General features: G+C 45.4%; 3 protein-coding genes across 6 annotated transcripts in view; 1 reads left to right on the top strand and 2 right to left on the bottom strand.

Annotated features, from left to right (window-relative positions):
• LOC109531602 (protein spire homolog 1-like) overlaps positions 1 to 5,839 on the bottom strand; it is an 11,122-nt gene extending 5,283 nt beyond the window's left edge. Inside the window, exons 1-6 of one of the 3 annotated variants that reach the window (XM_019895970.1) lie at positions 5,399 to 5,839; positions 3,921 to 4,046; positions 3,568 to 3,642; positions 3,290 to 3,454; positions 1,962 to 2,048; positions 1,762 to 1,891 (exon numbers count right to left, since the gene is read on the bottom strand). In XM_019895970.1, the coding sequence (XP_019751529.1) occupies positions 1,762 to 1,891; positions 1,962 to 2,048; positions 3,290 to 3,454; positions 3,568 to 3,642; positions 3,921 to 4,046; positions 5,399 to 5,773 (958 nt within the window). In that variant the 5' untranslated portion in view covers positions 5,774 to 5,839. The remainder of the gene's footprint in view (positions 1 to 1,761; positions 1,892 to 1,961; positions 2,049 to 3,289; positions 3,455 to 3,567; positions 3,643 to 3,920; positions 4,047 to 5,398) is intronic. The other 2 variants (XM_019895971.1, XM_019895972.1) reach the window with 2 other exon arrangements.
• A 3,736-nt stretch (positions 5,840 to 9,575) lies between these two features.
• On the bottom strand, positions 9,576 to 21,264 carry LOC109531603 (protein spire homolog 1-like). The gene is made up of 6 exons (XM_019895973.1): positions 20,651 to 21,264; positions 18,448 to 18,479; positions 11,712 to 11,975; positions 10,234 to 10,359; positions 9,881 to 9,955; positions 9,576 to 9,767 (listed from the first exon to the last, which is right to left on the bottom strand). The coding sequence occupies exons 1-6, from the start codon at positions 21,027 to 21,029 to the stop codon at positions 9,591 to 9,593; spliced, it is 1,053 nt and encodes a 350-aa protein (XP_019751532.1). The 5' UTR covers positions 21,030 to 21,264; the 3' UTR covers positions 9,576 to 9,590.
• A 1,423-nt stretch (positions 21,265 to 22,687) lies between these two features.
• The window catches only part of kat2b (K(lysine) acetyltransferase 2B), an 8,887-nt gene continuing 3,799 nt past the window's right edge, over positions 22,688 to 27,775 (top strand). Inside the window, exons 1-10 of one of the 2 annotated variants that reach the window (XM_019895969.1) lie at positions 22,688 to 23,260; positions 24,120 to 24,246; positions 24,322 to 24,467; positions 24,615 to 24,701; positions 24,779 to 24,960; positions 26,158 to 26,349; positions 26,427 to 26,530; positions 26,698 to 26,823; positions 26,894 to 27,027; positions 27,141 to 27,349. In XM_019895969.1, the coding sequence (XP_019751528.1) occupies positions 23,060 to 23,260; positions 24,120 to 24,246; positions 24,322 to 24,467; positions 24,615 to 24,701; positions 24,779 to 24,960; positions 26,158 to 26,349; positions 26,427 to 26,530; positions 26,698 to 26,823; positions 26,894 to 27,027; positions 27,141 to 27,349 (1,508 nt within the window). In that variant the 5' untranslated portion in view covers positions 22,688 to 23,059. Of the gene's footprint in view, positions 23,261 to 24,119; positions 24,247 to 24,321; positions 24,468 to 24,614; positions 24,702 to 24,778; positions 24,961 to 26,157; positions 26,350 to 26,426; positions 26,531 to 26,697; positions 26,824 to 26,890; positions 27,028 to 27,140; positions 27,350 to 27,775 lie in introns of both variants that reach the window. The other variant, XM_019895968.1, reaches the window with a different exon arrangement.

The following is a 27,775-nucleotide window of genomic DNA, read 5'->3' as shown; positions in this document are numbered from 1 at the left end:
GGGGGGGGGGTCAAGGCTGACCATGATCTGACTCTGTTGTGACATGACCAAGAAAACTCGTGCCAGGTCTTTGAGGGACGTTTGGTTGAGCTCAGGGGACGGCGTGGAAGCCGCGTGACTTTTGCCTTCTGTGACGAGTTGTCAAAGTTAGCCGCTTCGTGATGACGAAAAGGCGGGATTGATGGCAATTTAGTGTGGCCTTCAAGTCTTGTCAAAAAATTGGACAAAATCTCCAGAAGTAGGAAATTAACCTAAAATGCCTGCCTGTGACCAAAATGGCAGACTGTGTCATTTTGGCCCTGGCTTCTTGAAACTTTGTGAGTCTCCCAATCTGCTCTCTGTAATTGTTCCAATTGAAACAAGCTTCAAAGGATGAATTTTCAAAAACTTCACAGCAGGAATTATTTTGCTTTTTTTGTCGACAAGTCATGAAACTTCACTGCCATGCGCCACCAACACACAAAATACGTCTTCAGCTGAATGAATTGAATTTAGTAGCAAATGATAAATTCTTCAACAACAAAGTCAATTACCATTTCAAAACAAAATGGACGATTTCCTGTGTTTTCTTGGTCACGGCTTCTGGGAAGACTCATCATTTCAAGTTACCCAATCAAACGCCCTCCAGGGGCTGAATTTTTAATCATAGAGAGCTGTCACGTACCAATCAAAACTTTTTGGGTTTTCCCCCAACATGGCTGCTTGAAACTTTTTTTTGTGGGTGGAGTCATGATAGACACGTCGACCAAATTTTGCGTTCGGAAAATGTCTTCAAGCTAATAAAGCAAAATCGAGAGCTGTAATTACGCCGACCGCTCTGAGTCCAGCTATGAAAATGGTGCGACATGTATCACACACACAGACACACACAGACACACACACACACACACACACACACACACACACACACACACACACACAAACAACAGAACAGACAGACCATACAAACAGTGCGTCTAAGAAGGGCAGCACAAAAAGGTGCGACAGGTGACTGTGTGGGGAAACCTTTTTACCTGATGAGTCAAAGCTGTAAGACGTGATAAGAGGACGGGTGACTGACACGTTCGTTTGCAAGTTGGAGAAAAAGAAGGCCAGGTCAACGCATGCTGCTTATGATAATCTCTTCTATACGAAGCATTATGCAACAAGTGTACAGACCGGAGCGGAACAAAGCGTACGGTCTGCACATTTCTTCGACTAATGCACTTAGCGGGAATGCATCGATGAGGGGCGAAACCTTTTGTATTGCATTTTTAAAAAGAATATTTCAGGATGACTCGGTTTAAGGCAGTCGTTCTAATGAGCAACATAATTCAATTACCTCATATAAACTATGACAATTTAATTACCCTTTTTTTTAAAGGGGGGGGGGAATAAGTCATATGAGGAGGGGTTTATTTTTTTCAACTCACTGAGGCGGTGCCGAATTGAAATCTTGCTAAGTGCTTCCATGTTGGTTAGCAACATGAATTCAGCAGTTAGCTCAATGACGATAAGTGAAGAATAAAAGGAAAGTTGAGGCTTTTATTTTTCAAACTGCGGTTCACAGGATCTATTAAAAGGAGTGGTCGCCACTTGAGGAAGTCCCGTAAAAACTGTCCGTGGAGAAGCTTCGGCCGGGCCTTGAGTAAACAAGAGCACTCAGTCAATGTGATCTTTGTTTACATAAGAAGGCTTGTTAATTATGATGGCTGCGTTATTTAAGCTAATGGCTTAATGGGGAAGAAGCTGGCGCGTGCGCGCGTTTGTGTGAGCCCTCACCCAGACGGGTCCTTCGGGTCATGTCCGGAGAGACGGGCCTGAGCTTCCTCTCCGTCTTGATGTCCTCCAGCAGGCGCTCGTGGAGGCTCTGCGGTCGTGGCGGCGTCGGTTTCAGCTTGCGGGCCGACACCTGACAAAGATTGGCGAATGTGGGAATAGCTCAGCATGTGTGTCATCGAGTTGCCCTCACAAAGTCTCACCGGATTTAGAGGAGGCCGCGATCTGATGAACTCAAGGATGACCTCGTGGGCGCTCTTCTTCAGCCTCGGGGGAATGTCGCCGTTCACCTGAAGTGAGGTTAAAAATATGTCCATGTCTCTTTGTTAGAAATCAACCTAAACTAAATATTAAGTCATTTAAAAAAATGTTATAATATTAGAGGATGTCTTTGGGCGATTTTATGCTGTCAAGCAATATGGCAGGTAGAAAAGTTACGCCATTTATAAGTTTCTTTATAAAACTTTAAATGATCCATTTGTGTTCTGTTGATACATGTCCCTATTCTCTGTATTGTTCAACAAAAATTGAAAGTAAGGCTGATCACACTATACAATAAGTGTATTAACATCTTTTCTGGGTGGGAGGGGGACGCACATTTAAAAAATTGACATAATTCAGCAATTTTCAAACTGGGCCAATAGGTGGCGATAAAGAAAATATTAGATGTGCCAAGAGCGTTTCAATATGGGCAAATTCCAAATTTTAATGACGACTTTGAGGATTTGAAAAAAAAAAATTGAACCCATGTCTGAACATGAGGGAACAACCCCAAATGAGACCTAAATGGACAAAAATAAGCATTTTTAGTAGGGGTGGGACGATTCACTTACTTCCCGATTCGCTCCAAATCACAACACTTTGTGTGACGATTGTATTTATATCACGATTATTGACTATACTGCGATTTGCGTTTCAACATCACGGTTCTTGGGTATTTTTCTCAAACAACACATTGTTTTCTCGTAAGACTTTAAAACAATTCTAAACAATATAAACCATAAACAATACCTACGTTGAATGTGTACTTCAATCAATGCAGCCAGATCACTCTTTCTGACATTCACATTCAGCCAAATGCCAGTGGTATAATATTACAACACATTCCTGGCCAGTGCCATCAGTGGTCAAGAAAATGCCACAGCATTTTCGCCATCTGCCATTTTCTTGTTAATTTTGCTCAGGCACGGCTCATTCAGATGACGGTGTGACTGCTGAACGCTTCAGCCTGCTGACTCGCCACAACAAATTGGCACCGCGCTGCCATCTGCTGGAGCAAAGTGGTAGCTTCACCTTTGAGTTTTGAAAAAAACCCTGAAAATCGATTCCGAACTTTGACATCGATTTATTGAATCTTGACATATAAAATCTCTATAGTTGAGTGAATCTATTTTTTTTTTTGTACACCTCCTAATATTTAGGCTTGCGAAACGCTGCCGTTTTGTCAACAGACACCCAATTTGACGGAAGTTTAACAGCCCAAAATGTTTAACGGCCAACGTGGGCTATAAAGCTAGCATCAATTGCTTACCATGACTTTGCGAAGCTTGTAGCGCTTCGAGCGGATGTCGTCCATGAGCATCTCATAGGGCGTCAGCTGGTACTCGATGGGCAGCGGGTTGTATTGACGCTCTTGCACCTTCTTTAGCTTCACGCCGTGGCGCAGGTCTCGCATCACCTGGACCCAAAACCGTGCCTGTCACGGATGTTGGGTGGTGGGGGAAAAAGGGGAGGGTAAAAAAAAAAAAGTTAACAGTTAGGAATACATTTGCTGGAACCCTAAGAAATACCGGTGCGTTTCCTCCTTACCCAATCTGCATTTTGTAGCTCATCCAAGTCTCGAACAGGTTGTTGAAGGGTTTCGCCTTCCATTTTGCGCAGATTCTGCCATGGAGAAACGGCATAGCCAAAAAGTCAAACAAATTAGTGGTAATTGCTGGCAGCGTGGCTACTGTACAAAAACAAGTCACACTGAGGGCCTGGTTGAGTAACATCCTAATTCGCTGGTATGTAAAAACACTGTGGCCACTCGGCATCACTTGGCGTGGCCCCTCGGCTAAGCTCCTTAAATAGTTGCATTAAGGTTACCCTATCGGTCACTTCACCATATTTTACAAAACGTAAGATTTGTTGCAACATTTGGCATCCTTTTGGCATTTTACCTCCTTGGCGCTCTTGATCTTCTCCAGGAAAGTGTGCAGTTCCCTGGACTCGGCATAGAGGGCGCGGCACACGGCTTGGTAGTGGTCCGGGGCGTCTGAAGGGCTCGGGAGGTGGGAGGAACACACCTGGATGGGGAGGAGAAGGGGGCCCAAAAACAATTCACACGGTAGATTAGCACTGGTGTGTAACGCAATGTACAATGAACGAGAAATGTTTTCAACAAAGCAAGCAGCCATTATATGCTACATTACTTTTGATAAATCAAAAATATTACAATAACTGATGCAATATAAAATATTAAATGAATTATTTTTAAATTAATAAATTTTGGCACAAATGTAGCATACAAGAGCTCCAAGCTCAGTGAAATTCTTGCCACAAACATTTCTTTTTAACGAGACAATGCTCATTACAATACAAAAATACATGATGCAATATTAACAAAAAACAAATTTACTAAATACATTTATTAAAAATAAATGTGAACACAGATTTAAAGATAAAGTAAGCCTTTTGCTCATTTAGGCATGAGTTTTTTTTTTAAACAGTGCTTTAAAATACTACAAAGAAGAAAAGATCATTTTACCATTAGCACATTAGCCATGCTACAATCTTTATGCTAACATTAGCATTTAGCGATTGTATATTACCTTCATCTAGGTCTAAAATAAATAAATAAATTTCCAGTCATGGTGACAGTTGCAAACAACAAGGGTAATTAGTTTAAATCACAGAAGAGGAATCACCGGTGAAAAATCTAAGTCTGCCTGCCATAGATAAACAAAATATAAGAAAACTACACTTTAGCTCTTGTTGAACACTTGTTACACACCCCAAACACCACAAAAAAGAGCTAAGTATTACACAAGCGGTGACAGTGCGGTGTTATTGCAAAAAGGACATCAGCCGATGAAACAAGTCATGCCAATGGAATACAGCGCACACTCATTCATTGCGTGCGTACGTGTGTCACACTACACAGGGTCCACTATGAGGAAGTAAGCCTGTGAATATTTCCTCAGCTTATTGCGCTGGAAATACCAAGTTTGTTCACGGGGCTGCGATCGGCAGGAATGTACAGCGTGACAGGCCCCATCAGCGGAACCTGTCGCACGGAAGAATGAGGGTAGGTGGGGGTGTGGGACCTGTGGGGCGTTCACGGCAAGGTACTTATGGGACCAAGGGAGAAAATCTCTTTGAACTAAGTTTTAAGTCATCAATTGTACTTATGACTGAATGTTAAGATAAGCTACCAAAAAGGAAGACCGCAGCATAAACTGCAGTAGGCTAGGGAGTGATCCTTGGAGTACACCACATCAGTGGCCTATGGTTTGATAATTGCGGAAGTCCACAGCATGAACCAAGGAATGTTTCCTTATAGAAAACCATAAATAACATAAGCAACATAAATTAGTGGTTCAAATTGTGATCCATAGTGTACTAGTTTTTACTTGCGGTAACTGTATTACGGTCCTACCGAGATCATGTCGCGGTAGCTTCGTATTTGGCTGACGCTGCCGCCCGAAGTCGAGACAGACAGCTGCTGCTGCTCCTCTTCTTCTTCCTCCTCCTCTGTAGCCTCGTAGCCCTCATCGGGGCAGGCGTCATCGCTCTCCGCCCCCTGCACATTGGTCATCAGGTCGATGAGGCGCTCCAGCGGTGGGCTCAGCTCACGCTCCTCATTCTCCTTCAGGCCATAGTCCAGGGCCTTGTAGATCATCACGCCTAACGAGTCGATTACCTGTGGTGCCGCAACAACACAAAAATGCTTGAGTCCAAATTGGATTGAGACAGCACGTACAGCACAAAGTATAGCAGGCCAAGATGGAATCCTTGTGGGACACCACAACATCAATAGCAATGGGTCAAGCTGTGGTCCTTGAGGAGCATGTCAATAACAGTTTTTGCCATAAAGAACATCGCTACATAGATTATTGTCATGCTGTGGTCCTTTTGGAACACAAAAAATGTTTAATAATGTACCAAGGTCTGACCGAGGGGCTGGGGGCGTTGGTATACATTGTAGTGGGCTACAGTGTGATCTTTGTAACACACCACAGCATTAACGGACTAGGATCAGGTCCCTAAGAAACCTCAAGTTGTGGTCTTTCATGAACATTGATGACAGGCTAAATAAAAGTGAGCCAAAGTTCCAACCAGCTAAATTCTGGTCCTTGAGGAACACCACTGCACACGGCCGCAGTGGCCATTGGAAATTCCGGGAGACCCCGAATGGGCGCTCCAACCTCCTTTACCGTCAACAAATACGTTCGGCAGATGCATTTCTGTGAAGTGCATGTCGTCCGTCGTCCGACCACCACCCCTCCCCCTTCAACGAATGCCACAATATAAACAACAGGGGTTATGGTTTAGCTGCTTAGGGTACAAAATAACATGAAATCCAGACTACAATCTGACCAGGAAAAGAGCATCACAGTATAAACCGAATCAAGACTGAAACAAAAATACAAAAGCTTCCAAATTTCCCAAAAGTCAACAAGGATCCCCAGTTACAACCCCGTCTTTCTGTTCTCGTGCCCTTGTCAAAACATTGACGCAATGTCAAGTGTGAGGATTTAATGTGGTTCATTTCACTTGGCTTCTGATTACAAGGTGCCACTTTCATTTGTCAGCCTCTCTTTAAACTTTAAAAACTTCCTCTGGGCTCTCATCTGCAAAATAACAACGAAGGCCGACTCCGGAGTAATTTTGGAATCTTTCTGAGGAAAGGAGCACTTGGGTGGCGACTTTGCAAAGAATGCGCAGAACCGGTTTCGTCTCATATTTCAATTGTTCTCCTGCAACAGGTGACATTTTAGTCAAACATTTGACCCATGGATATTTTGCAGTTCAATCTGCACATTACATCGCAATGTGATGTGGTCGGCTGTCTCTAATTTGAATACATCGGAAAAGGGCAAGGTTGATGTAGTTGCGGTGGTAAACAGGTTTTTAAACAAGCCAAACAACTCAGGCTGTGCCGTACCAAGATGACGCCAGGTGCTGGGTGGCATGAAGGGGTGTGGCAGACCAATGCTTAGGTTGGAAATGCCAGGAAGCAGGACCTGGCGAAGTCACAGGGCGTTGACTTGCTTGGCTAAAAAAAGTCACTGCATTGTTGACATTCTGTGAAAATGACTCTCGCGCACTTTCCTCCTTCACAGCTCAAAGACTGATTTCATACTCGGTACTTCAGGGTCCACATGACTGCCAATCTTCTTAAAAAAAGGTTTTCCCAATTGGGACGGCTTTGTACTTTTTCTGCATCTCCACAGAAAACTGACTTCCAGTAATAACAGTGGACCAAGTCTTGATCCTTGAGATACCCCACATCACAAATAGCGGGCTAAGCTTGTCACTGAGGACCACCACAGCATGCATAACAGGAAGCTGAGGTCCTTGAAAAAAAGAACAATTAGAAACGGCTACGGTCAATTTATCAACACCACAGCCTGAGTAATCATGACCCAACTCCTGATCTTTGAGGAATACCTTCATAATAATGAAGTCAGGTCTTCACACCTTCACACCTTGAATAATAGCAGGGTATGGTCTGGTTTGGTGACGACACCACAGAAGAAATTATGCCGGGGCAACAGTGTACCTTGAGAAACACCACAGCATAAACGGGAGTGGGCTAAAGTCCGATCGGTGGGGAAAACCACAACATAACAGTGAGCTTTGGTCTCGTCTTTGGGGAAGCACCACAGTATGAATCACAGTTGAGCCAGGATAGAACCCTTGAGGACCACGGTGGTATCGAGCCCTCCTCTGGGTTTCAAGGCTTTAAACCAACTTCATGAATCGCCTGTGTGGAGCCGATAATCCCGTTTTGGAGGCGAGGGGCGGGGGCTGGGAATAAATATCCTATTGCTCAGTGTCGTATTATATAATTTTTTAATCCATAGGACAACAGACTAGACACAAGGAGTATTACAACACAGAATGACAAGTCACATGTCAAGCACAGGGAAACTTAAAACTGGTTCCACGCTATGTTTTGGCTTGGGTTCCAAAACCTCACAACCCACTGAGACATTGGCCTCATTTCGGGGGAAAAAAAAAAATACCAGTTGGTCTACCCGGTTTGTGCTCAAGCAACAGTGACTCAGCCCAATGGGTAACAAACAACAGGAAGCGGTAAACAACTTCACTGTTGGTAACGAGAGGAGGACTGGTTCTGCTGTGGTAATCTGAAAATTACCAAGCGGCCTCCACCCAGGGAAGATGAAAGTGCGCTCAAACACCAAAAAAAAAGCACATTACTGGCTATCAGCATGTCGCAAAATGACCGTCGAAGAAAGCATCATTTTGGCTTTGTACGGTTAGGACGTGCAGAAGAACCTGTTTGGCACAAAATAATGTCCTTGGTTGTTAGCGCATCAACTCAGTCACGTGAGAAAATTGTTTTGAAAAATCTTGACGACAGACACTTTTTCATAGTTTTTTGGTTAAAAATATGTCCATGTCTCTTTGTTAGAAATCAACCTAAACTAAATATTAAGTCATTTAAAAAAATGTTATAATATTAGAGGATGTCTTTGGGCGATTTTATGCTGTCAAGCAATATGGCAGGTAGAAAAGTTACGCCATTTATAAGTTTCTTTATAAAACTTTAAATGATCCATTTGTGTTCTGTTGATACATGTCCCTATTCTCTGTATTGTTCAACAAAAATTGAAAGTAAGGCTGATCACACTATACAATAAGTGTATTAACATCTTTTCTGGGTGGGAGGGGGACGCACATTTAAAAAATTGACATAATTCAGCAATTTTCAAACTGGGCCAATAGGTGGCGATAAAGAAAATATTAGATGTGCCAAGAGCGTTTCAATATGGGCAAATTCCAAATTTTAATGACGACTTTGAGGATTTGAAAAAAAAAAATTGAACCCATGTCTGAACATGAGGGAACAACCCCAAATGAGACCTAAATGGACAAAAATAAGCATTTTTAGTAGGGGTGGGACGATTCACTTACTTCCCGATTCGCTCCAAATCACAACACTTTGTGTGACGATTGTATTTATATCACGATTATTGACTATACTGCGATTTGCGTTTCAACATCACGGTTCTTGGGTATTTTTCTCAAACAACACATTGTTTTCTCGTAAGACTTTAAAACAATTCTAAACAATATAAACCATAAACAATACCTACGTTGAATGTGTACTTCAATCAATGCAGCCAGATCACTCTTTCTGACATTCACATTCAGCCAAATGCCAGTGGTATAATATTACAACACATTCCTGGCCAGTGCCATCAGTGGTCAAGAAAATGCCACAGCATTTTCGCCATCTGCCATTTTCTTGTTAATTTTGCTCAGGCACGGCTCATTCAGATGACGGTGTGACTGCTGAACGCTTCAGCCTGCTGACTCGCCACAACAAATTGGCACCGCGCTGCCATCTGCTGGAGCAAAGTGGTAGCTTCACCTTTGAGTTTTGAAAAAAACCCTGAAAATCGATTCCGAACTTTGACATCGATTTATTGAATCTTGACATATAAAATCTCTATAGTTGAGTGAATCTATTTTTTTTTTTGTACACCTCCTAATATTTAGGCTTGCGAAACGCTGCCGTTTTGTCAACAGACACCCAATTTGACGGAAGTTTAACAGCCCAAAATGTTTAACGGCCAACGTGGGCTATAAAGCTAGCATCAATTGCTTACCATGACTTTGCGAAGCTTGTAGCGCTTCGAGCGGATGTCGTCCATGAGCATCTCATAGGGCGTCAGCTGGTACTCGATGGGCAGCGGGTTGTATTGACGCTCTTGCACCTTCTTTAGCTTCACGCCGTGGCGCAGGTCTCGCATCACCTGGACCCAAAACCGTGCCTGTCACGGATGTTGGGTGGTGGGGGAAAAAGGGGAGGGTAAAAAAAAAAAAGTTAACAGTTAGGAATACATTTGCTGGAACCCTAAGAAATACCGGTGCGTTTCCTCCTTACCCAATCTGCATTTTGTAGCTCATCCAAGTCTCGAACAGGTTGTTGAAGGGTTTCGCCTTCCATTTTGCGCAGATTCTGCCATGGAGAAACGGCATAGCCAAAAAGTCAAACAAATTAGTGGTAATTGCTGGCAGCGTGGCTACTGTACAAAAACAAGTCACACTGAGGGCCTGGTTGAGTAACATCCTAATTCGCTGGTATGTAAAAACACTGTGGCCACTCGGCATCACTTGGCGTGGCCCCTCGGCTAAGCTCCTTAAATAGTTGCATTAAGGTTACCCTATCGGTCACTTCACCATATTTTACAAAACGTAAGATTTGTTGCAACATTTGGCATCCTTTTGGCATTTTACCTCCTTGGCGCTCTTGATCTTCTCCAGGAAAGTGTGCAGTTCCCTGGACTCGGCATAGAGGGCGCGGCACACGGCTTGGTAGTGGTCCGGGGCGTCTGAAGGGCTCGGGAGGTGGGAGGAACACACCTGGATGGGGAGGAGAAGGGGGCCCAAAAACAATTCACACGGTAGATTAGCACTGGTGTGTAACGCAATGTACAATGAACGAGAAATGTTTTCAACAAAGCAAGCAGCCATTATATGCTACATTACTTTTGATAAATCAAAAATATTACAATAACTGATGCAATATAAAATATTAAATGAATTATTTTTAAATTAATAAATTTTGGCACAAATGTAGCATACAAGAGCTCCAAGCTCAGTGAAATTCTTGCCACAAACATTTCTTTTTAACGAGACAATGCTCATTACAATACAAAAATACATGATGCAATATTAACAAAAAACAAATTTACTAAATACATTTATTAAAAATAAATGTGAACACAGATTTAAAGATAAAGTAAGCCTTTTGCTCATTTAGGCATGAGTTTTTTTTTTAAACAGTGCTTTAAAATACTACAAAGAAGAAAAGATCATTTTACCATTAGCACATTAGCCATGCTACAATCTTTATGCTAACATTAGCATTTAGCGATTGTATATTACCTTCATCTAGGTCTAAAATAAATAAATAAATTTCCAGTCATGGTGACAGTTGCAAACAACAAGGGTAATTAGTTTAAATCACAGAAGAGGAATCACCGGTGAAAAATCTAAGTCTGCCTGCCATAGATAAACAAAATATAAGAAAACTACACTTTAGCTCTTGTTGAACACTTGTTACACACCCCAAACACCACAAAAAAGAGCTAAGTATTACACAAGCGGTGACAGTGCGGTGTTATTGCAAAAAGGACATCAGCCGATGAAACAAGTCATGCCAATGGAATACAGCGCACACTCATTCATTGCGTGCGTACGTGTGTCACACTACACAGGGTCCACTATGAGGAAGTAAGCCTGTGAATATTTCCTCAGCTTATTGCGCTGGAAATACCAAGTTTGTTCACGGGGCTGCGATCGGCAGGAATGTACAGCGTGACAGGCCCCATCAGCGGAACCTGTCGCACGGAAGAATGAGGGTAGGTGGGGGTGTGGGACCTGTGGGGCGTTCACGGCAAGGTACTTATGGGACCAAGGGAGAAAATCTCTTTGAACTAAGTTTTAAGTCATCAATTGTACTTATGACTGAATGTTAAGATAAGCTACCAAAAAGGAAGACCGCAGCATAAACTGCAGTAGGCTAGGGAGTGATCCTTGGAGTACACCACATCAGTGGCCTATGGTTTGATAATTGCGGAAGTCCACAGCATGAACCAAGGAATGTTTCCTTATAGAAAACCATAAATAACATAAGCAACATAAATTAGTGGTTCAAATTGTGATCCATAGTGTACTAGTTTTTACTTGCGGTAACTGTATTACGGTCCTACCGAGATCATGTCGCGGTAGCTTCGTATTTGGCTGACGCTGCCGCCCGAAGTCGAGACAGACAGCTGCTGCTGCTCCTCTTCTTCTTCCTCCTCCTCTGTAGCCTCGTAGCCCTCATCGGGGCAGGCGTCATCGCTCTCCGCCCCCTGCACATTGGTCATCAGGTCGATGAGGCGCTCCAGCGGTGGGCTCAGCTCACGCTCCTCATTCTCCTTCAGGCCATAGTCCAGGGCCTTGTAGATCATCACGCCTAACGAGTCGATTACCTGTGGTGCCGCAACAACACAAAAATGCTTGAGTCCAAATTGGATTGAGACAGCACGTACAGCACAAAGTATAGCAGGCCAAGATGGAATCCTTGTGGGACACCACAACATCAATAGCAATGGGTCAAGCTGTGGTCCTTGAGGAGCATGTCAATAACAGTTTTTGCCATAAAGAACATCGCTACATAGATTATTGTCATGCTGTGGTCCTTTTGGAACACAAAAAATGTTTAATAATGTACCAAGGTCTGACCGAGGGGCTGGGGGCGTTGGTATACATTGTAGTGGGCTACAGTGTGATCTTTGTAACACACCACAGCATTAACGGACTAGGATCAGGTCCCTAAGAAACCTCAAGTTGTGGTCTTTCATGAACATTGATGACAGGCTAAATAAAAGTGAGCCAAAGTTCCAACCAGCTAAATTCTGGTCCTTGAGGAACACCACTGCACACGGCCGCAGTGGCCATTGGAAATTCCGGGAGACCCCGAATGGGCGCTCCAACCTCCTTTACCGTCAACAAATACGTTCGGCAGATGCATTTCTGTTAAGTGCATGTCGTCCGTCGTCCGACCACCACCCCTCCCCCTTCAACGAATGCCACAATATAAACAACAGGGGTTATGGTTTAGCTGCTTAGGGTACAAAATAACATGAAATCCAGACTACAATCTGACCAGGAAAAGAGCATCACAGTATAAACCGAATCAAGACTGAAACAAAAATACAAAAGCTTCCAAATTTCCCAAAAGTCAACAAGGATCCCCAGTTACAACCCCGTCTTTCTGTTCTCGTGCCCTTGTCAAAACATTGACGCAATGTCAAGTGTGAGGATTTAATGTGGTTCATTTCACTTGGCTTCTGATTACAAGGTGCCACTTTCATTTGTCAGCCTCTCTTTAAACTTTAAAAACTTCCTCAGACTACAATCTGACCAGGAAAAGAGCATCACAGTATAAACCGAATCAAAACTGAAACAAAAATACAAAAGCTACCAAATTTCCCAAAAGTCAGGCTCCCCAGTTACAACCCCGTCTTTCTGTTCTTGTGCCCTTGTCAAAACATTGACGCAATGTCAAGTGTGAGGATTTAATGTGGTTCATTTCACTTGGCTTCTGATTAAAAGGTGCCACTTTCATTTGTCAGCCTCTTTTTAAACTTTGAAAACTTCCTATGGGCTCTCATCTGCAAAATAACAACGAAGGCCGACTCCGGAGTAATTTTGGAATCTTTCTGAGGAAAGGAGCACTTGGGTGGCGACTTTGCAAAGAATGCGCAGAACCGGTTTCGTCTCATATTTCAATTGTTCTCCTGCAACAGGTGACATTTTGAACCGGTTTCGTCTCATATTTCAATTGTTCTCCTGGAACAGGTGACATTTTACTAAGAGCTTGAAAAAGAAATGAAATCCCCACCCCCATTGCGGAGTCAAACATTTGACCCATGGATATTTTGCAGTTCAATCTGCACATTACATCGCAATGTGATGTGGTCGGCTGTCTCTAATTTGAATACATCGGAAAAGGGCAAGGTTGATGTAGTTGCGGTGGTAAACAGGTTTTTAAACAAGCCAAACAACTCAGGCTGTGCCGTACCAAGATGACGCCAGGTGCTGGGTGGCATGAAGGGGTGTGGCAGACCAATGCTTAGGTTGGAAATGCCAGGAAGCAGGACCTGGCGAAGTCACAGGGCGTTGACTTGCTTGGCTAAAAAAAGTCACTGCATTGTTGACATTCTGTGAAAATGACTCTCGCGCACTTTCCTCCATCACAGCTCAAAGACTGATTTCATACTCAGTACTTCAGGGTCCACATGACTGCCAATCTTCTTCAAAAAAGGTTTTCCCAATTGGGACGGCTTTGTACTTTTTCTGCATCTCCACAGAAAACTGACTTCCAGTAATAACAGTGGACCAAGTCTTGATCCTTGAGATACCCCACATCACAAATAGCGGGCTAAGCTTGTCACTGAGGACCACCACAGCATGCATAACAGGAAGCTGAGGTCCTTGAAAAAAAGAACAATTAGAAACGGCTACGGTCAATTTATCAACACCACAGCCTGAGTAATCATGACCCAACTCCTGATCTTTGAGGAATACGTTCATAATAATGAAGTCAGGTCTTCACACCTTCACACCTTGAATAATAGCAGGGTAAGGTCTGGTTTGGTGACGACACCACAGAAGAAATTATGCCGGGGCAACAGTGTACCTTGAGAAACACCACAGCATAAACGGGAGTGGGCTAAAGTCTGATCGGTGGGGAACACCACAACATAACAGTGAGCTTTGGTCTCGTCTTTGGGGAAGCACCACAGTATGAATCACAGTTGAGCCAGGATAGAACCCTTGAGGACCACGGTGGTATCGAGCCCTCCTCTGGGTTTCAAGGCTTTAAACCAACTTCATGAATCGCCTGTGTGGAGCCGATAATCCCGTTTTGGAGGCGAGGGGCGGGGGCTGGGAATAAATATCCTATTGCTCAGTGTCGTATTATATAATTTTTTAATCCATAGGACAACAGACTAGACACAAGGAGTATTACAACACAGAATGACAAGTCACATGTCAAGCACAGGGAAACTTAAAACTGGTTCCACGCTATGTTTTGGCTTGGGTTCCAAAACCTCACAACCCACTGAGACATTGGCCTCATTTCGGGGGAAAAAAAAAATACCAGTTGGTCTACCCGGTTTGTGCTCAAGCAACAGTGACTCAGCCCAATGGGTAACAAACAACAGGAAGCGGTAAACAACTTCACTGTTGGTAACGAGAGGAGGACTGGTTCTGCTGTGGTAATCTGAAAATTACCAAGCGGCCTCCACCCAGGGAAGATGAAAGTGCGCTCAAACACCAAAAAAAAAGCACATTACTGGCTATCAGCATGTCGCAAAATGACCGTCGAAGAAAGCATCATTTTGGCTTTGTACGGTTAGGACGTGCAGAAGAACCTGTTTGGCACAAAATAATGTCCTTGGTTGTTAGCGCATCAACTCAGTCACGTGAGAAAATTGTTTTGAAAAATCTTGACGACAGACACTTTTTCATAGTTTTTTTTTTTTAAACCGGTGACAAAATGATCCCTGTTAAACTTTTTTTTTTTAGTAAGATCAATCAAAACGAATATTTTGTAGCATTCAAGACTATTTACATCTAACAATAACCAAACTGATTTTTTTTTAAATTTCAAAACTACTTCAAAAAAAAATAAAAAATAGGGGAAAAAAACATCTTGTGGCATTAATTTTTTTTAAACAATTTATTTAAAACTTAAAATTTTTTGAAAGTTATCTTTCCTTGCAAGATCCGAGATTTATCGATGTCCTTTTTAAAAAGACATCAATTTCACAAAACGAAAGTGTGCGAGACCTTCTAAAATTCCACATTATTAAAAAACATGCTTTTCATCTCAGGAAGAATTTTAAGAAGATGACCAAAACAAAAAGAAAAGCGCTGGATTGCCACGTTATTTAGTCTTCAAATTTATCGCAGAAAAGCTCAATATTTAGCTGAGAAAAAAAAAATCGAGGTGCTACAAATGATTTTACTCATCAACAACCAGCCAGACAAAGCCGGTCGATCGACACCCGGCTTGGTGTAACAAATCATTAAGCCACAAGTTTTCCTCCGCGGGAACTCGCTCGCGCAGCAGCCGTGCTAACGTGCTGAGGGAAGCATCAGTGAGTCACACACGAACAGACGGACGGGTAGGGAGAAGAATGACCCGTTTGTGTGTCGGCGACACCATCAACATGCATGAGCGCGCCAAGGAGGCAATCATACCGCTAGTATGTCTCAACAAGAGCACGGTTTGACGTAAACAATTGCAAGTGCATCCCGGCCGGGGGCCGCCCTGATGGGAAAACATCTTGTCACTTTGGAGCAGGTCAGCAAAAAATAAAAAATAAAAAATTGCGCCGTCAGCGTTGCAGCACTGCGCCGCTCGGCCGAGCCAACGACGACGGTTATGTAAGCCAGCGGGGCTAAATCCAGAGGTTTTCACTGCAGACGTTATACCGGAGCAGGATGTGGGGCAGAATTCCTCTCAGAGAGAGACTGCTTGACAGCTGAAAAGCTCCGACATGTGTCAACTTCCTTGGTGGCATCTGGAGAACTGAAGTACGTTATTCCGGGTTGGGAATGGCACATTTTGCCGACAATTTTGATGATGTCACGATGTAACGACTGTGCCATGTTGAATACTGAAGCGGACTTTCCATTTGTTAATTCGACAGCGGTTTTCCTGGGGACTAAAGGAGGGTATTTTAAACTACAAAGGAAAACCTTTTAGTGGGTTTTTGGTCGATTCGTTTTGAATGACAGATGCTTTGTAAACGTACGATGAAGATAAAATGCAAGTGCACTCCATGTAACACTTTATTTTGATCAAATTCTAATTTTCATTTGAGTGACTGACTTTTTTGGGGGGGGGGGCAGAAGCGCAAGATGGAAACCAATTCAAACCTTCGCCGAGGTCAACGCAAATGACGAAGGGAGATTGTGAGTCAACAAACACCAACCGCAGCAAATGAGTTCAGACCAAAGATGCTATTTTAACACTGCGACTCGTTTGGGCCCACTCCAACTGCTCGTCTGTGGCTGCGGAAAGGCAAGACGGGGGCTTGGGCGATACAAGTGCAAAGTGAAAGACGAGTCAGTAGATCGATCGGGATGAAATGGACGCAACGAGGTCGCTGGTGTATCGCAGGGCTCAAAACAAGCTCGCGATCGTCAAGTGAAATGGACTGAACGAGCCCCATTGAGCCCGGCAGCCACTCTCGCCCTGAATCAGTTTCACAAAGCCAAGGGCTCCATTTCGTTGCCCGACGCCACCAATTTAAGCGGTCGCGACCTGGAAGAGGCAGCTCCTAAACACCGGCCGGCCAAGCCTAACCGCCTAATCTCGGTTGAATCTTAAAAACTCCGGACAAACTGGGTTAAGGCGAGATGTGAAAAGCCTTTGAACTTGAAAGAAATCATTCTGCCGTTTTCCTTCACTGATCAAGTTTGACGAGGTGGAGGAAGCGGGTCAAATTCAGCACGGCAGGCCGCAGTGTCCGCACGCACGCTGTCGTCAAACGCTCTCTGAAAACACCCCAAAACTAATTTTGCATTAAAACTTATCAAAGAGGAGACTGGGGGGGGGGGCGGCAAGAAAATGCTCCGCTGCAGCACAGCAGAGACTGTGGAGTCGCATACTGCTCAACAAGTTAATATGAATGGGAAATGAAAGAAAAAAGGCGCCCCAAGGAACGCGGACGATTATAGCAGTCAAGATATAAGATCAGTTTATAAAGATTAGACTTCCTGTTCTTATCAGATCCGATTACTCCCAAATTGTAAATGTGGTTACAGGTAAGTTGTCCCTCTCTCACTCAGACACACACACACACACACACACACACACACACACACACACACACACACACACACACACACATACTTTAACTGTGTGTACACTAACACCACGCATGTGACAGTGACGTCTCCACCCAACATTATGAGACTGCAGCTCCCCTGGACAAACATGCAGCACCTTCATTGAGGTTTGGATTTTACAGCCGCTTCGCAAAACGGCGGAACAGTTTTTGCAAAGAATCAATAATTTTAAAAAATAATATACATCGATTTTTTATTCTTTTTTTTTTTTAACATTTAATTGCTCATGTCATCAGTGTCAGCCGTCCACTCGTGTTTGACTAAAAACGGGGGCCACGTCACTGGAAGGTAACAAGCTGGCGGCCAACGTGGAAAGTGTGGGGCGGGGTGATCAACACTCAGACGTCAAGTGAACTCAACCGCAAAGTGGATGCGCTATTGGAGTCGCTTCGCAAAATGGAAAAGACCGGGAGTAGTACCCTCCTGGAAAATGGAGTGACCCTTCAATAATTTTGCTGCTGTAGATTGCAAATTTCTCCATTGCGGGACAAATAAAGGTTTTCTTATCTTATTGATCAAGAATTCGGAGGATTGACGCCACGGAAAGTCACATGCTAAAAAAAAGATTCAACGCAAATTGTTGAAGGCATGTCCCCAAAACAGTTATCTGGACTTCCTTTGGATGGAAAAAAACACATGCACGCGAGTCCTATATCCGTATTTTCCTCTCCTTACTGCCCCGAACCTGTAACTGATAAGTTCTTGGCCTTGGCTGGAGTCTATCATTGTGTTTTTTTTTTCCCTTTTTCTTCCCGACTGTTTATCTTTCACATCTACAATATCGGGCCGCTTAACAGCGACCCGCCAGGATTCTGGTTCTGTCTCCCCCGTGATTGGTGATTGCTGTCTTGTCTATATTTCCTGAACGGGGTTGTAACTGGGAACTAAATTCCTTGTGTGATTCTTACCTACTTGGCCAATAAATCTGATTCTGATACTTCACAAAATGACCGTCCTCTTTGGAAATTCTTTTTCGAAAGATCTTGGCACCACAAGTGACGCAATAAATAAAACATTCATCCAAACACTCACCTCCAGCGACGACGGCGCTGATCCGTATTTATCTGCAAAGACAAGACAGAGACACACCCGCTGTTATTCGTATTATTCATGCACCATTGTGCCACGAGAAAACATCGCGTGTGGAACATTCGAAGACAATGAGCTCATCGGCATGACACCCAACAACGGCGTGCAGAAAACAAAAATCAATATACTTAATATTCCACTACGGGTTGACGCGGAAGCTTAAAACCAAGACCTCCCTAAAAAATATGGAATGTGTTGATGTGCAAATATTTTTTTAAATAACTTTCACTTTGGTTCATGCATTCGTGAAGCCTTTTCTGGGCATTTGCGACGTGCCGATGAGAATAAAAGCTACCGTTAGTCGATTCCTAAGACCAGCAAAGCTGAATATCAACCGGATTGCACGTGTGAAAGTGATATCAGCAAGCTCGAGTGACAGAAAGTGAAAGAGGGCTAAAAGTACAGCAGTGATTGCGCTGCAGACTTTAACACTGTGCCACCTCACAGCCATCGAGTACTTTGCACCCTCCCGTATGCCGCCATGCTTCCTTCCGCATCCCAACCTTGGATTACAATCATGTGAATTTTGTTCCCGTGCGGATGAACGCGCTTGCCAGTTGAGGTCACTCACTGCAAATTGACACGGGAGAGAAAATAAAGTCATCCATTGTCATCCATTCGTGTTCGTCGGGAGATTGGGGGGTGGGGGGGGGGACAAGGAGCTCTGTGTCGCCCTCAAGGAGGCGGCGGCGGCTTCGTTGGAGGAGTCCACCTCGCCGAGAACCGAGTGACGCAAATGGAAATGTTTTCTGCCATTTCATGAAATGCAAAAGGCAGAGTTTTTTTTTTTATGTTTTTAACATTTTGATTCAAAAAAAAAAAGTGAGATTTGCCGTGTTACATCATCCATCCATTTTCTGATACACTTATCCTCACAAGGGTCGCGGGGGGTGCTGGAGCCTATCCCAGCCATCTTTGGGCAGTAGGCGGGGGACACCCTGAACTGGTTGCCAGCCAATCGCAGATGTTAGATCATGCAAACATCAAAATGTGTCAGTTAGTCCAACAGGGTGGACACTGGACAGTGACAGGGTGGACATTTTGGGGCTATTTGCATTTTATGAGTGGTGCTTCATGAGTGGCAAGCTGACTCTGTACTAAGCATATTTGGAATTCCTGAAAATGTTGATCTTTCACTGCTGTGTGGCGAGCGGCCCTGTCGCCACATTTGCTCGTGTGCAGGGCCGTATGCCAGCTGCGTAAGCACCCGTGCTTTCATTCATCCTAAGTGGGCTCACGTCAGGCTGATCACCCTCCCCAAAGGACGCAGAAATGTTCCAAAAATAAACCCCCCCATTGCAGGCCACACAAACGGGCGAATTGCTCTCATGGGTGCTCTTTGCATTTGATTGCTGTAATTTTTTTTCCTCTGTGAAGCTAGTGCCAAGATGTTCGTGGTGGCAGGGTGACATTCCAGCCAAAAGAAACATTAGCGGGTGGCTCTGCAATGATTATATCACGACATGGGTGGCATTTGAGTTTTGTAAAAAGGAACAAAACAGGTCATGCAGCACCTACGGCCTTAAACGGCTGATTCAAACCAAACTGATGGACTTGCTGTGTGTTTTTGGGCCAAAACCACTTGAGAATTTCTTTTGGAGGGGTTCGACTCATGATAGACCAAAGTTTATGTTGCCAACTAAAACTGGCTTCGGGGCTTAAATTTAGAAAAGAAAACGTGTTTCCCTCTAGCAAATTTTGATGACAACGTGGAATAAACAAGAGTTCCAAAGACGCTTAAACGTGTTTCTGTGATGTTTAACGGGGCCACAGGTGCTTTTTCAGCACGTTTGCAAATGTAAACTAATACCCATGACATATTTCTCAAAGATATCATAAAACCGCTCGGTTTAACGCAGTGTAGTGTTAAAAGTAAAGTGCAAAAACGACCTCCAAGTGTACCTAATGACGAGCATGAACGTAGCGAGTTGATTTTTTGGTGCAGACTGTCAAAGGGAGCCCCCCCCATCACGTGATACATTGTTTACTAACCCACCACGACCACACACACTTCCGCTCCAACAAATCATACAAACTTCGCTTTGTGTGTCATTTTCCTCGCCAACAAAAATACCGCATTTTGAAGCATATTTAAAATACGCGGTGACGGCAACCTGTGCCATTTATTTTTAAAGAGGTGACCTGCCTGAGGGGCGCTCAGAGCGCAGCGTGACGGTGCCGTCCCGGCTAATTCTCACATCCCCGGGTCCCTCGATCCTCCGCGGGGAGTCCCCAGCACCACCGGAGCTCTTCGAGTCCTTCCGCCGGGGCCGCCCCGCCGCCAGCGTTCGGCAGCACTGGTAACACACCGCCCATGCTTGCTCCTCGTTGATGGGCTGGCTGTAGAGCGAGAGGATTTCGGCCAGGGACACGTCCATTTTCTCCACTTCGGGCTCCGGCTCCTCGGAGCCCGCCGCGTCCATGTTGACGTCGCAGCCGGCGGAGGAGTTCAAGGTGGCGGCGAAGTCACGGGCAACGCTCGGTGAAGTCAGCAGCCCGTCGTTGGTACCCGGTCGCTTGGACATGCTCGGCTGGCGTTAGGTCACCTGCATAATGATGACGACGAGAAGAATGTACGCAAATGAAGTCGTTTTGGGGCGTTTTGACACCGAAATGGATGCTACTGTTGCTACTCGTCTGTTAGCTGTCCAGCGAATGAGCGACGATGCACCAACTGCAGGAAGCCAATTTAAACGAGCAGACAGTCTTCCGCGTGGTCCCAGTGCCGGTAGATTAAATGTGCGACTCTGCAGAAACCGGAAATAGACAATTGCAATTCTTGTAGGGAAATTAATGAAAGATTTGCTCTACGTTCAACTCTCGGTATAATTTTACACCACATGAATAAGATCCTCGTTCAATTACCTTGGAAAATACGGTTTTCGTCCGGGGTATTTGCTTTAATTTTGAAATTTAACAAGAAGTTCTTTGCCAGTGCTGCGTGCTGGTCCGATGCTGGCCACGTATTGGCCCTTTGAAAATGTTTATTTCCCACCCAAAACAATAACATATTAAACAACACCACCAAAGAAAAAAAACGTTTACTTTAATGAACACACTGTAGCCCAATTATTTGAAAATTTAGGTTATACGGACTACCCCTCTTCTCGCTGCAGTAAAAAAGCCCAAGCCTCTTTTGATCATTGTGACAGTGCGTTCGGAAGCAAATATATAAAAAAAAACAAAAACAAGTTATTTGATTTGGATTTTAAAATTGGAACACCAAATGCAAACAACAATAATTGGTTCAGCAAACAAATCACCATTACAGTTGAGCTGCCAAGAAAAGCCACCAGGTACTGTATGTCATTTACAACAATTTTTAAAAAATACAAAAGAGCCGACCAGCATAAAAACAAATAAACCAAAAATAGTTGAAATGGCGGCACAATGTGCTCAATCAAGCAACGGTTGTGACGTGCTGTGCTCAAACCTCAAATGTCCCTCAAGTGCGCCAATTGTGCAACAAGCAATATGTCATCGTGAGAAAGAGCATCCAACGCCAAATGTCAGCTCGTGTGCTCACTTGGCTGAGAAAAGCCCATGCGCGCGGCCGCCATCTTGCCGCACCTGTGCACTGCACTCGATGAATTCCCTCGTCACACCTGTATCCAATTGACCGGCAGGTCTGACGTCATATCCACCAAAGCAAGACCACCTTTCCTTTTTCTTCTACTACTAGTTCAACGACCCTTTGCACACTAGCGCTAGGCACTGACCTGTCATGACGACTGCTTCGGTCGACCGTGGAAATTTCACGCTACAAGTATGAATTATCACATACCATAAATTATGGCTATCTGGCTATTATTACACAACACTACAGCGTCTTCAAGCGCTACGCTGTCTGCATTTCCTGGTCAGCAGAAGTGCTGTCGGTGTCAACTTCCGGGAATCCCAAACAAATACACTAGATGCGTTGTTTTAGGTCCATGCTGTTTATGGTCTGTAGGGGCTTTGAAGGCCCAGCATCTATCACTTTGGAAATCTATTACCCTTTCCACCTTTTCCATTCGGATGAAAATAATTTTCCCGACTCTATATTTTCTCATTAAATTCCAAGATTGATCATCATCCTTCATTTCTTTTTTTCATTGATATTTTTAAAAAATCTGCACACGAACATACATTTCTATTTTTGCCTCTTTTAAAGTAAGTATTGATGTAAAATGGAGGTCCTGTATATCAGCCAGCTTGACCTTGAGACGTTTGTCCAAAGTAAGCGAGGCGAGCGGTGGATCGGTTGCCTGGCGTCGGCGTCCCTTCTCGTCTGGTTCCAGCGATTGGGCCTTCTCTTTGCCGCGGCGGGCGCCCCCCACGGGCGGAACGGGGTAGCGCTCCCGACCTGGAAAAGAATGACGAGCGCCATGTCTGATCCTCCGCTGGCGGACTAGCGCCGACGGCGGCGAGAGACGCACTCGGTCTCCGGCGGAAGACCACCGCCACCAGCGGTGCTCTTGCTGGTGCACCGCGGGGGGGCAGGAGAGGGCGTACGAGGCGGGAGGGGGGGTCGCTCCCCCTCCGTCGGGGTCGGCCTTCGCCGCCGAGAGGCACCATGGCCGACAGCGCGGGGATTCAGCAGGGCTCGCCGGCCATCGGTGCCGCGGGCTCGGCTCCGGCCGCCCCGGGCCTCGGAGGGGCTGAGGGCTCTGGCGCCGCCGGAGGCTCCGCGCGCATCAGCGTCAAGAAGGCGCAGCTCCGCTCTTCGCCTCGACACAAGAAGCTAGAGAAGCTCGGCGTATATTCGTCCTGCAAGGTGGGCTCCGTATTATCATTATTATTAGTACTGTATTATTACTATCATTATCATCGTCCGAGGCGACTGGTCGATGCTTTTTGTTGCCTTCGATACCATCTACCGTGCTGGCTGCAAATCCATGGAAGCCATAACTGTGCTGCACGTTTTAATGCACGTTTGTTTAACAGCACGAAAAAAAAAACAACCACAAAAAAGATTTTTAATGGTTTAGACCAGAGTTCCCGACGCGGACATTCCTACTGCAGGCTTCCTTTTAGAGGTGGGGCGGGTCTAAAAGGGGGGAAAATGGGTTAGGGGGCTTCGTAGCTGGAATGCATTCAAGCGCCTCCGCTTTTCCTTGCACATAACATGGCGTTTTGGAGTCAGAGTATGATTATTGGGAGCTTTTTGCAGACACGGCCTTTGTTTTGACAGGGTGACAGCTGCTGGCGAGGCGAGGGGGGCGGAGTTTGTTGTTGTTTCCATCCCTGAGCATGCGCACTAGAACCTCCCACCTGACAGACAGGACACCGCGGCTGTGTCCAAATTCACCAGCGCCGCCCGGAAATGACGAAAATGCGGCCTTCGGAGGACCCAGCCTGTGAATTCGGACACAGCCAACATGTTGCACGTCCGCGTTCTGATAAGACTGCTACAATTACAGACCCCCCCCCAAAAAAAACAAACAAACAAAAAAAAAACAGCATCATACTAAGCTGTTGCCAATAGTGTTTATTCAAGGAAAAGAATCGTAATCGGACAAGACAAAAGTTGTTTGCACTTTTTTTAAAAATCATATTGATTCAAAAACAAATCATGTTCACATAGTGCGTGTCTTCCATGTGTTTTTGTGCGTTTGCTGTGTTTTGGTTGGCAGGCGGAGGGCGCGTGCAAGTGCAACGGCTGGAAGAGTCAAAACCCGCCGGCCACGCCGCCGCGCAGCGAGCAGCAGCCCGTCGTCGGCAACCTGCGCCAACCCTGCCGCAGCTGCTCGCACGCTTTGGGTGTGTTGGCCTAACACGCCTTCGCCCAAATCCATCATTTGATTTTTTTTTGTTTTTGTTTTTGTTTCGTTTTAGGGGATCACGTGAGCCACCTGGAGCGCGTCCCCGAGGACGAGATCAACCGTCTGCTGGGCATGGTGCTGGACGTGGAGTACTTGTACACGTGTGTGCACAAGGAGGAGGACGCGGACACCAAGCAAGTGTATTTCTCCCTCTTCAAAGTAAGGACCATCGCAAGTGCCATTGCAAGGGATTTCGGGGAAGACGTGAGACTGAAAACAGGGAGGGAAAAGTCCATATTCCACCTGTTTTTCATGGAAAATGCAACAAACACTGTGCCCATTGCCCCCCCCCCGACCCCCACACAGCTGCTGAGGAAATGCATCCTTCAGATGGGCAAACCCACACTAGAAGCACAGGAGAGCCCGCCCTTCGAGAGACCCAGCATTGAGCAGGTAGTCACATGACCCGAGCTGGCCAATCGGCCGCCATCCCGCTTACGTTTCTTACGTACGTCGTGGTCGTTCGTCAGGGCGTCAACAACTTTGTCCAGTACAAATTCAGCCACCTGCCGTCCAAAGAGCACCAGACCATTTTGGAGCTGGCCAAGATGTTCCTGAACCAGATCAACTACTGGCAGCTGGAGACGCCGTCGCAGAGGCGGCAGAGACTCCCCAACGATGACACGGCCGGATACAAGGCCGACTACACCAGGTCGCCATGCTCGCAAATGCAGCGTTAACTCTTTAGAAAGAAGAAAGCGCAGTTGTGACTACATACATGTTACACAGCAATACTTGGTGACATGCATACTGCACATGTAACTGATTTACCCACCTACTTACATTTATCTAGTCTACTTACTGACTTGCATACACACTACATACACTTACATTTATTTACTTGGTGACTTATATGCAGTACATAGACCTACTTACATTTGTATCTGATGTATTGACGTGCTACTCACCGATTCTTCCACTTACTGACATATCTACCACAGATACTTATATTTTTGGTGACTTGCATCGACTGACTGACATACACCTACTTATATATACTTACACCTACTTCCATTTTCTTAATGACTTTAATACATCCACTTCATATACTGACACCGATTTCCATTTACTTGAACACACCTACCAACTTACATTGACTTACATCAACTCGTCGGCTTACATTTATTTCCATCTAGTCAATAACTTACATGCATATACATACTTACATAAACCGCTTTACATACATCCACCCACTCAGTTATATACTGTATCTATTTCGTGATTTCACATATTGCTCTCGTGAATTACACCTACTCACCGACTTGAATTTACTTATTTAAATCCACCTACTTATGTTTTTTTTTACTTACATCGATTTCCGTGACTTACATCTACTCACCTGTCTTAAATATTTACTTGCATACATCCACCTGCTTACATTTATTTAAATACACCTAGTTACACTTCAATATGGAAATAGGTCCACTAACTGACGTACAGACATCGACTTACTTACATACAAACAGTACATCGACTTACTGTCATGCCGACATAAGTTACATTTACTTCCTGACTTACATACATAAATCTATTTACATACACTTACATCCAGCTACGTACTATTTACTTATAAAGACTGAGCTCAATCCTATGGGCAGACTATGAGGTACTAGCCGGGTTCGTGGTACTAGTGATAGAGTGGTCGTCTCCCAACCCGGTGGTTCTGGGTTTGATCCCCGACACTTGTGACCACGTCAAAGTGTTCTTGAGCAAGATACTGAACCCCCAGTTGCTCTTGACGCTGCGTCATAAGGAGATGAATGAGGAATCAGTGTTGATGCAAAAGCGCTATTTACCGGTTTACTCGGTGGACGCCGGTCACGTTGTTTGTTTTGCGGCGGGTGGGCAGGTGGCTGTGCTACTGCAACGTGCCTCAGTTCTGCGACAGCCTGCCGCGCTACGAGACCACACGGATCTTCGGCCGCACGTTGCTGCGCTCCGTCTTCACCGTCATGCGCAAGCAGCTGCTGGAGCAGGCCAGGCAGGAGAAAGACAAGCTGCCGCCCGAGAAGAGAACGCTCATCCTCACGCACTTTCCCAAGTCAGTCCGGCAAAAGTCAAAAGCGTCGTCCGGTTCTCAATGTTCATTCAGTTAACGCCGGCCCGCTGCCTTCTCAGGTTCTTGTCCATGCTGGAGGAGGAAGTCTACAGCCACAGCTCCCCCATTTGGAACCAAGACTTCTTGGTCGGGGGCTCCGGGGGTCAAATTCCCATCCATACAGGTAAGCCACACATCCTTACAAATTGTATGTCCTGTATGTAAGGTAGCAAGTAGCTGTACTTACTGTATGTAAGTCAACAACTACACGTATGGGCTGCAAACTTTTCCAGATGCTTTTTTTTATTTTTTGCACCGATTCAAGTTGACCAGTAATCCAACTGTCTTTAGTTATCAGTGCGCCCCTGGTGGCCAGGCCCTTGTACTACACCATCAGCCCGGCATCATCTGCGGACCTCTCTAGCGGAGCTGTCAGTCCGGCCAGGAAAACATCAACAGTTCTCGAGCCAAGTCCGGGTACGGTATTCAAATGAGTCCTCTGAACTCCTTGCCCGCCGTGTTGCCACTTTGGATGTTTTTGAAGCAGCGGGCGAGAAGCGCAAGCCCACGGAGCCCCTCCCCCAAGAGGAGAACAAGAGGCCCAGGGTGGTGGGCGACATCCCCATGGAGCTCATCAATGAGGTGATGGCCACCATCGCAGACCCCGCCACTGTTCCGGAGGTGAGCACAAGGGGGCGCTCTCACAACTAGGATCCTGAACTCCATCTATAGCAAAGCGAAGCAAACATTTCTTGGTGTTCAGTCATTTTTTTTGTTTGGTCTACGGTCATCAGACCAGCCTGCTGTCGGCCCACTCGGCGCGCGACGAGGCGGCCCGCCTGGAGGAGCGCCGAGGCGTGATCGAGTTCCACGTCATCGGCAACTCCTTGAACCAGAAGCCCAACAAGAGGATCCTCATGTGGCTGGTGGGCCTGCAGAACGTCTTCTCGCACCAGCTGCCTCGCATGCCCAAGGAGTACATCACACGTCTCGTCTTTGACCCGTGAGTTGGAGCCCGGCCGTGGTAATGCCGCCGCCGCCGCCATCGCACCGTTTGCGGTTCATTTTGTTTTGCTTTGTTGGAACAGGAAGCACAAGACGCTGTCGCTCATTAAGGACGGCCGTGTCATCGGCGGAATCGCGAGCAGGTCAAGGTGGGATGGCTTGCTTGCATCGACTTCCAGTCCCCTCGACATCGACACATCGCATACTATGATGTGGTCGTTTTGCAGGGATACGGCACCCACCTGATGAACCACCTGCTTCCAGTCCCCTCGACATCGACACATCGCATACTACGATGTGGTCGTTTGCAGGGGTACGGCACCCACCTGATGAACCACCTTAAGGAGTATCACATCAAGCACCACGTCCTCAACTTCCTCACCTACGCCGACGAGTACGCCATCGGCTAATTCAAGAAGAAGGA

Source organism: Hippocampus comes, unplaced genomic scaffold (genome assembly GCF_001891065.2).
Source record: "Hippocampus comes isolate QL1 unplaced genomic scaffold, H_comes_QL1_v1.1 scaffold16, whole genome shotgun sequence".
Taxonomy (NCBI): Eukaryota; Metazoa; Chordata; class Actinopteri; order Syngnathiformes; family Syngnathidae; genus Hippocampus; species Hippocampus comes.
Note: the sequence above shows the minus strand (reverse complement) of the source record. Positions and strands in the feature narration are given on the sequence as shown.

Coding starts and splice junctions, on each gene's coding strand:
- LOC109531603 (XM_019895973.1), bottom strand. CDS start 21,029: ATGTCCAAGCGACCGGGTACCAACGACGGGCTGCTGACTTCACCGAGC. Junction 18,480..20,650: donor GCGCTCTGAGCGCCCCTCAG/GCAGGTCACCTC, acceptor TTGTCTTTGCAG/ATAAATACGGATCAGCGCCG. Junction 9,956..10,233: donor AGATCAAGAGCGCCAAGGAG/GTAAAATGCCAA, acceptor TCTCCATGGCAG/AATCTGCGCAAAATGGAAGG.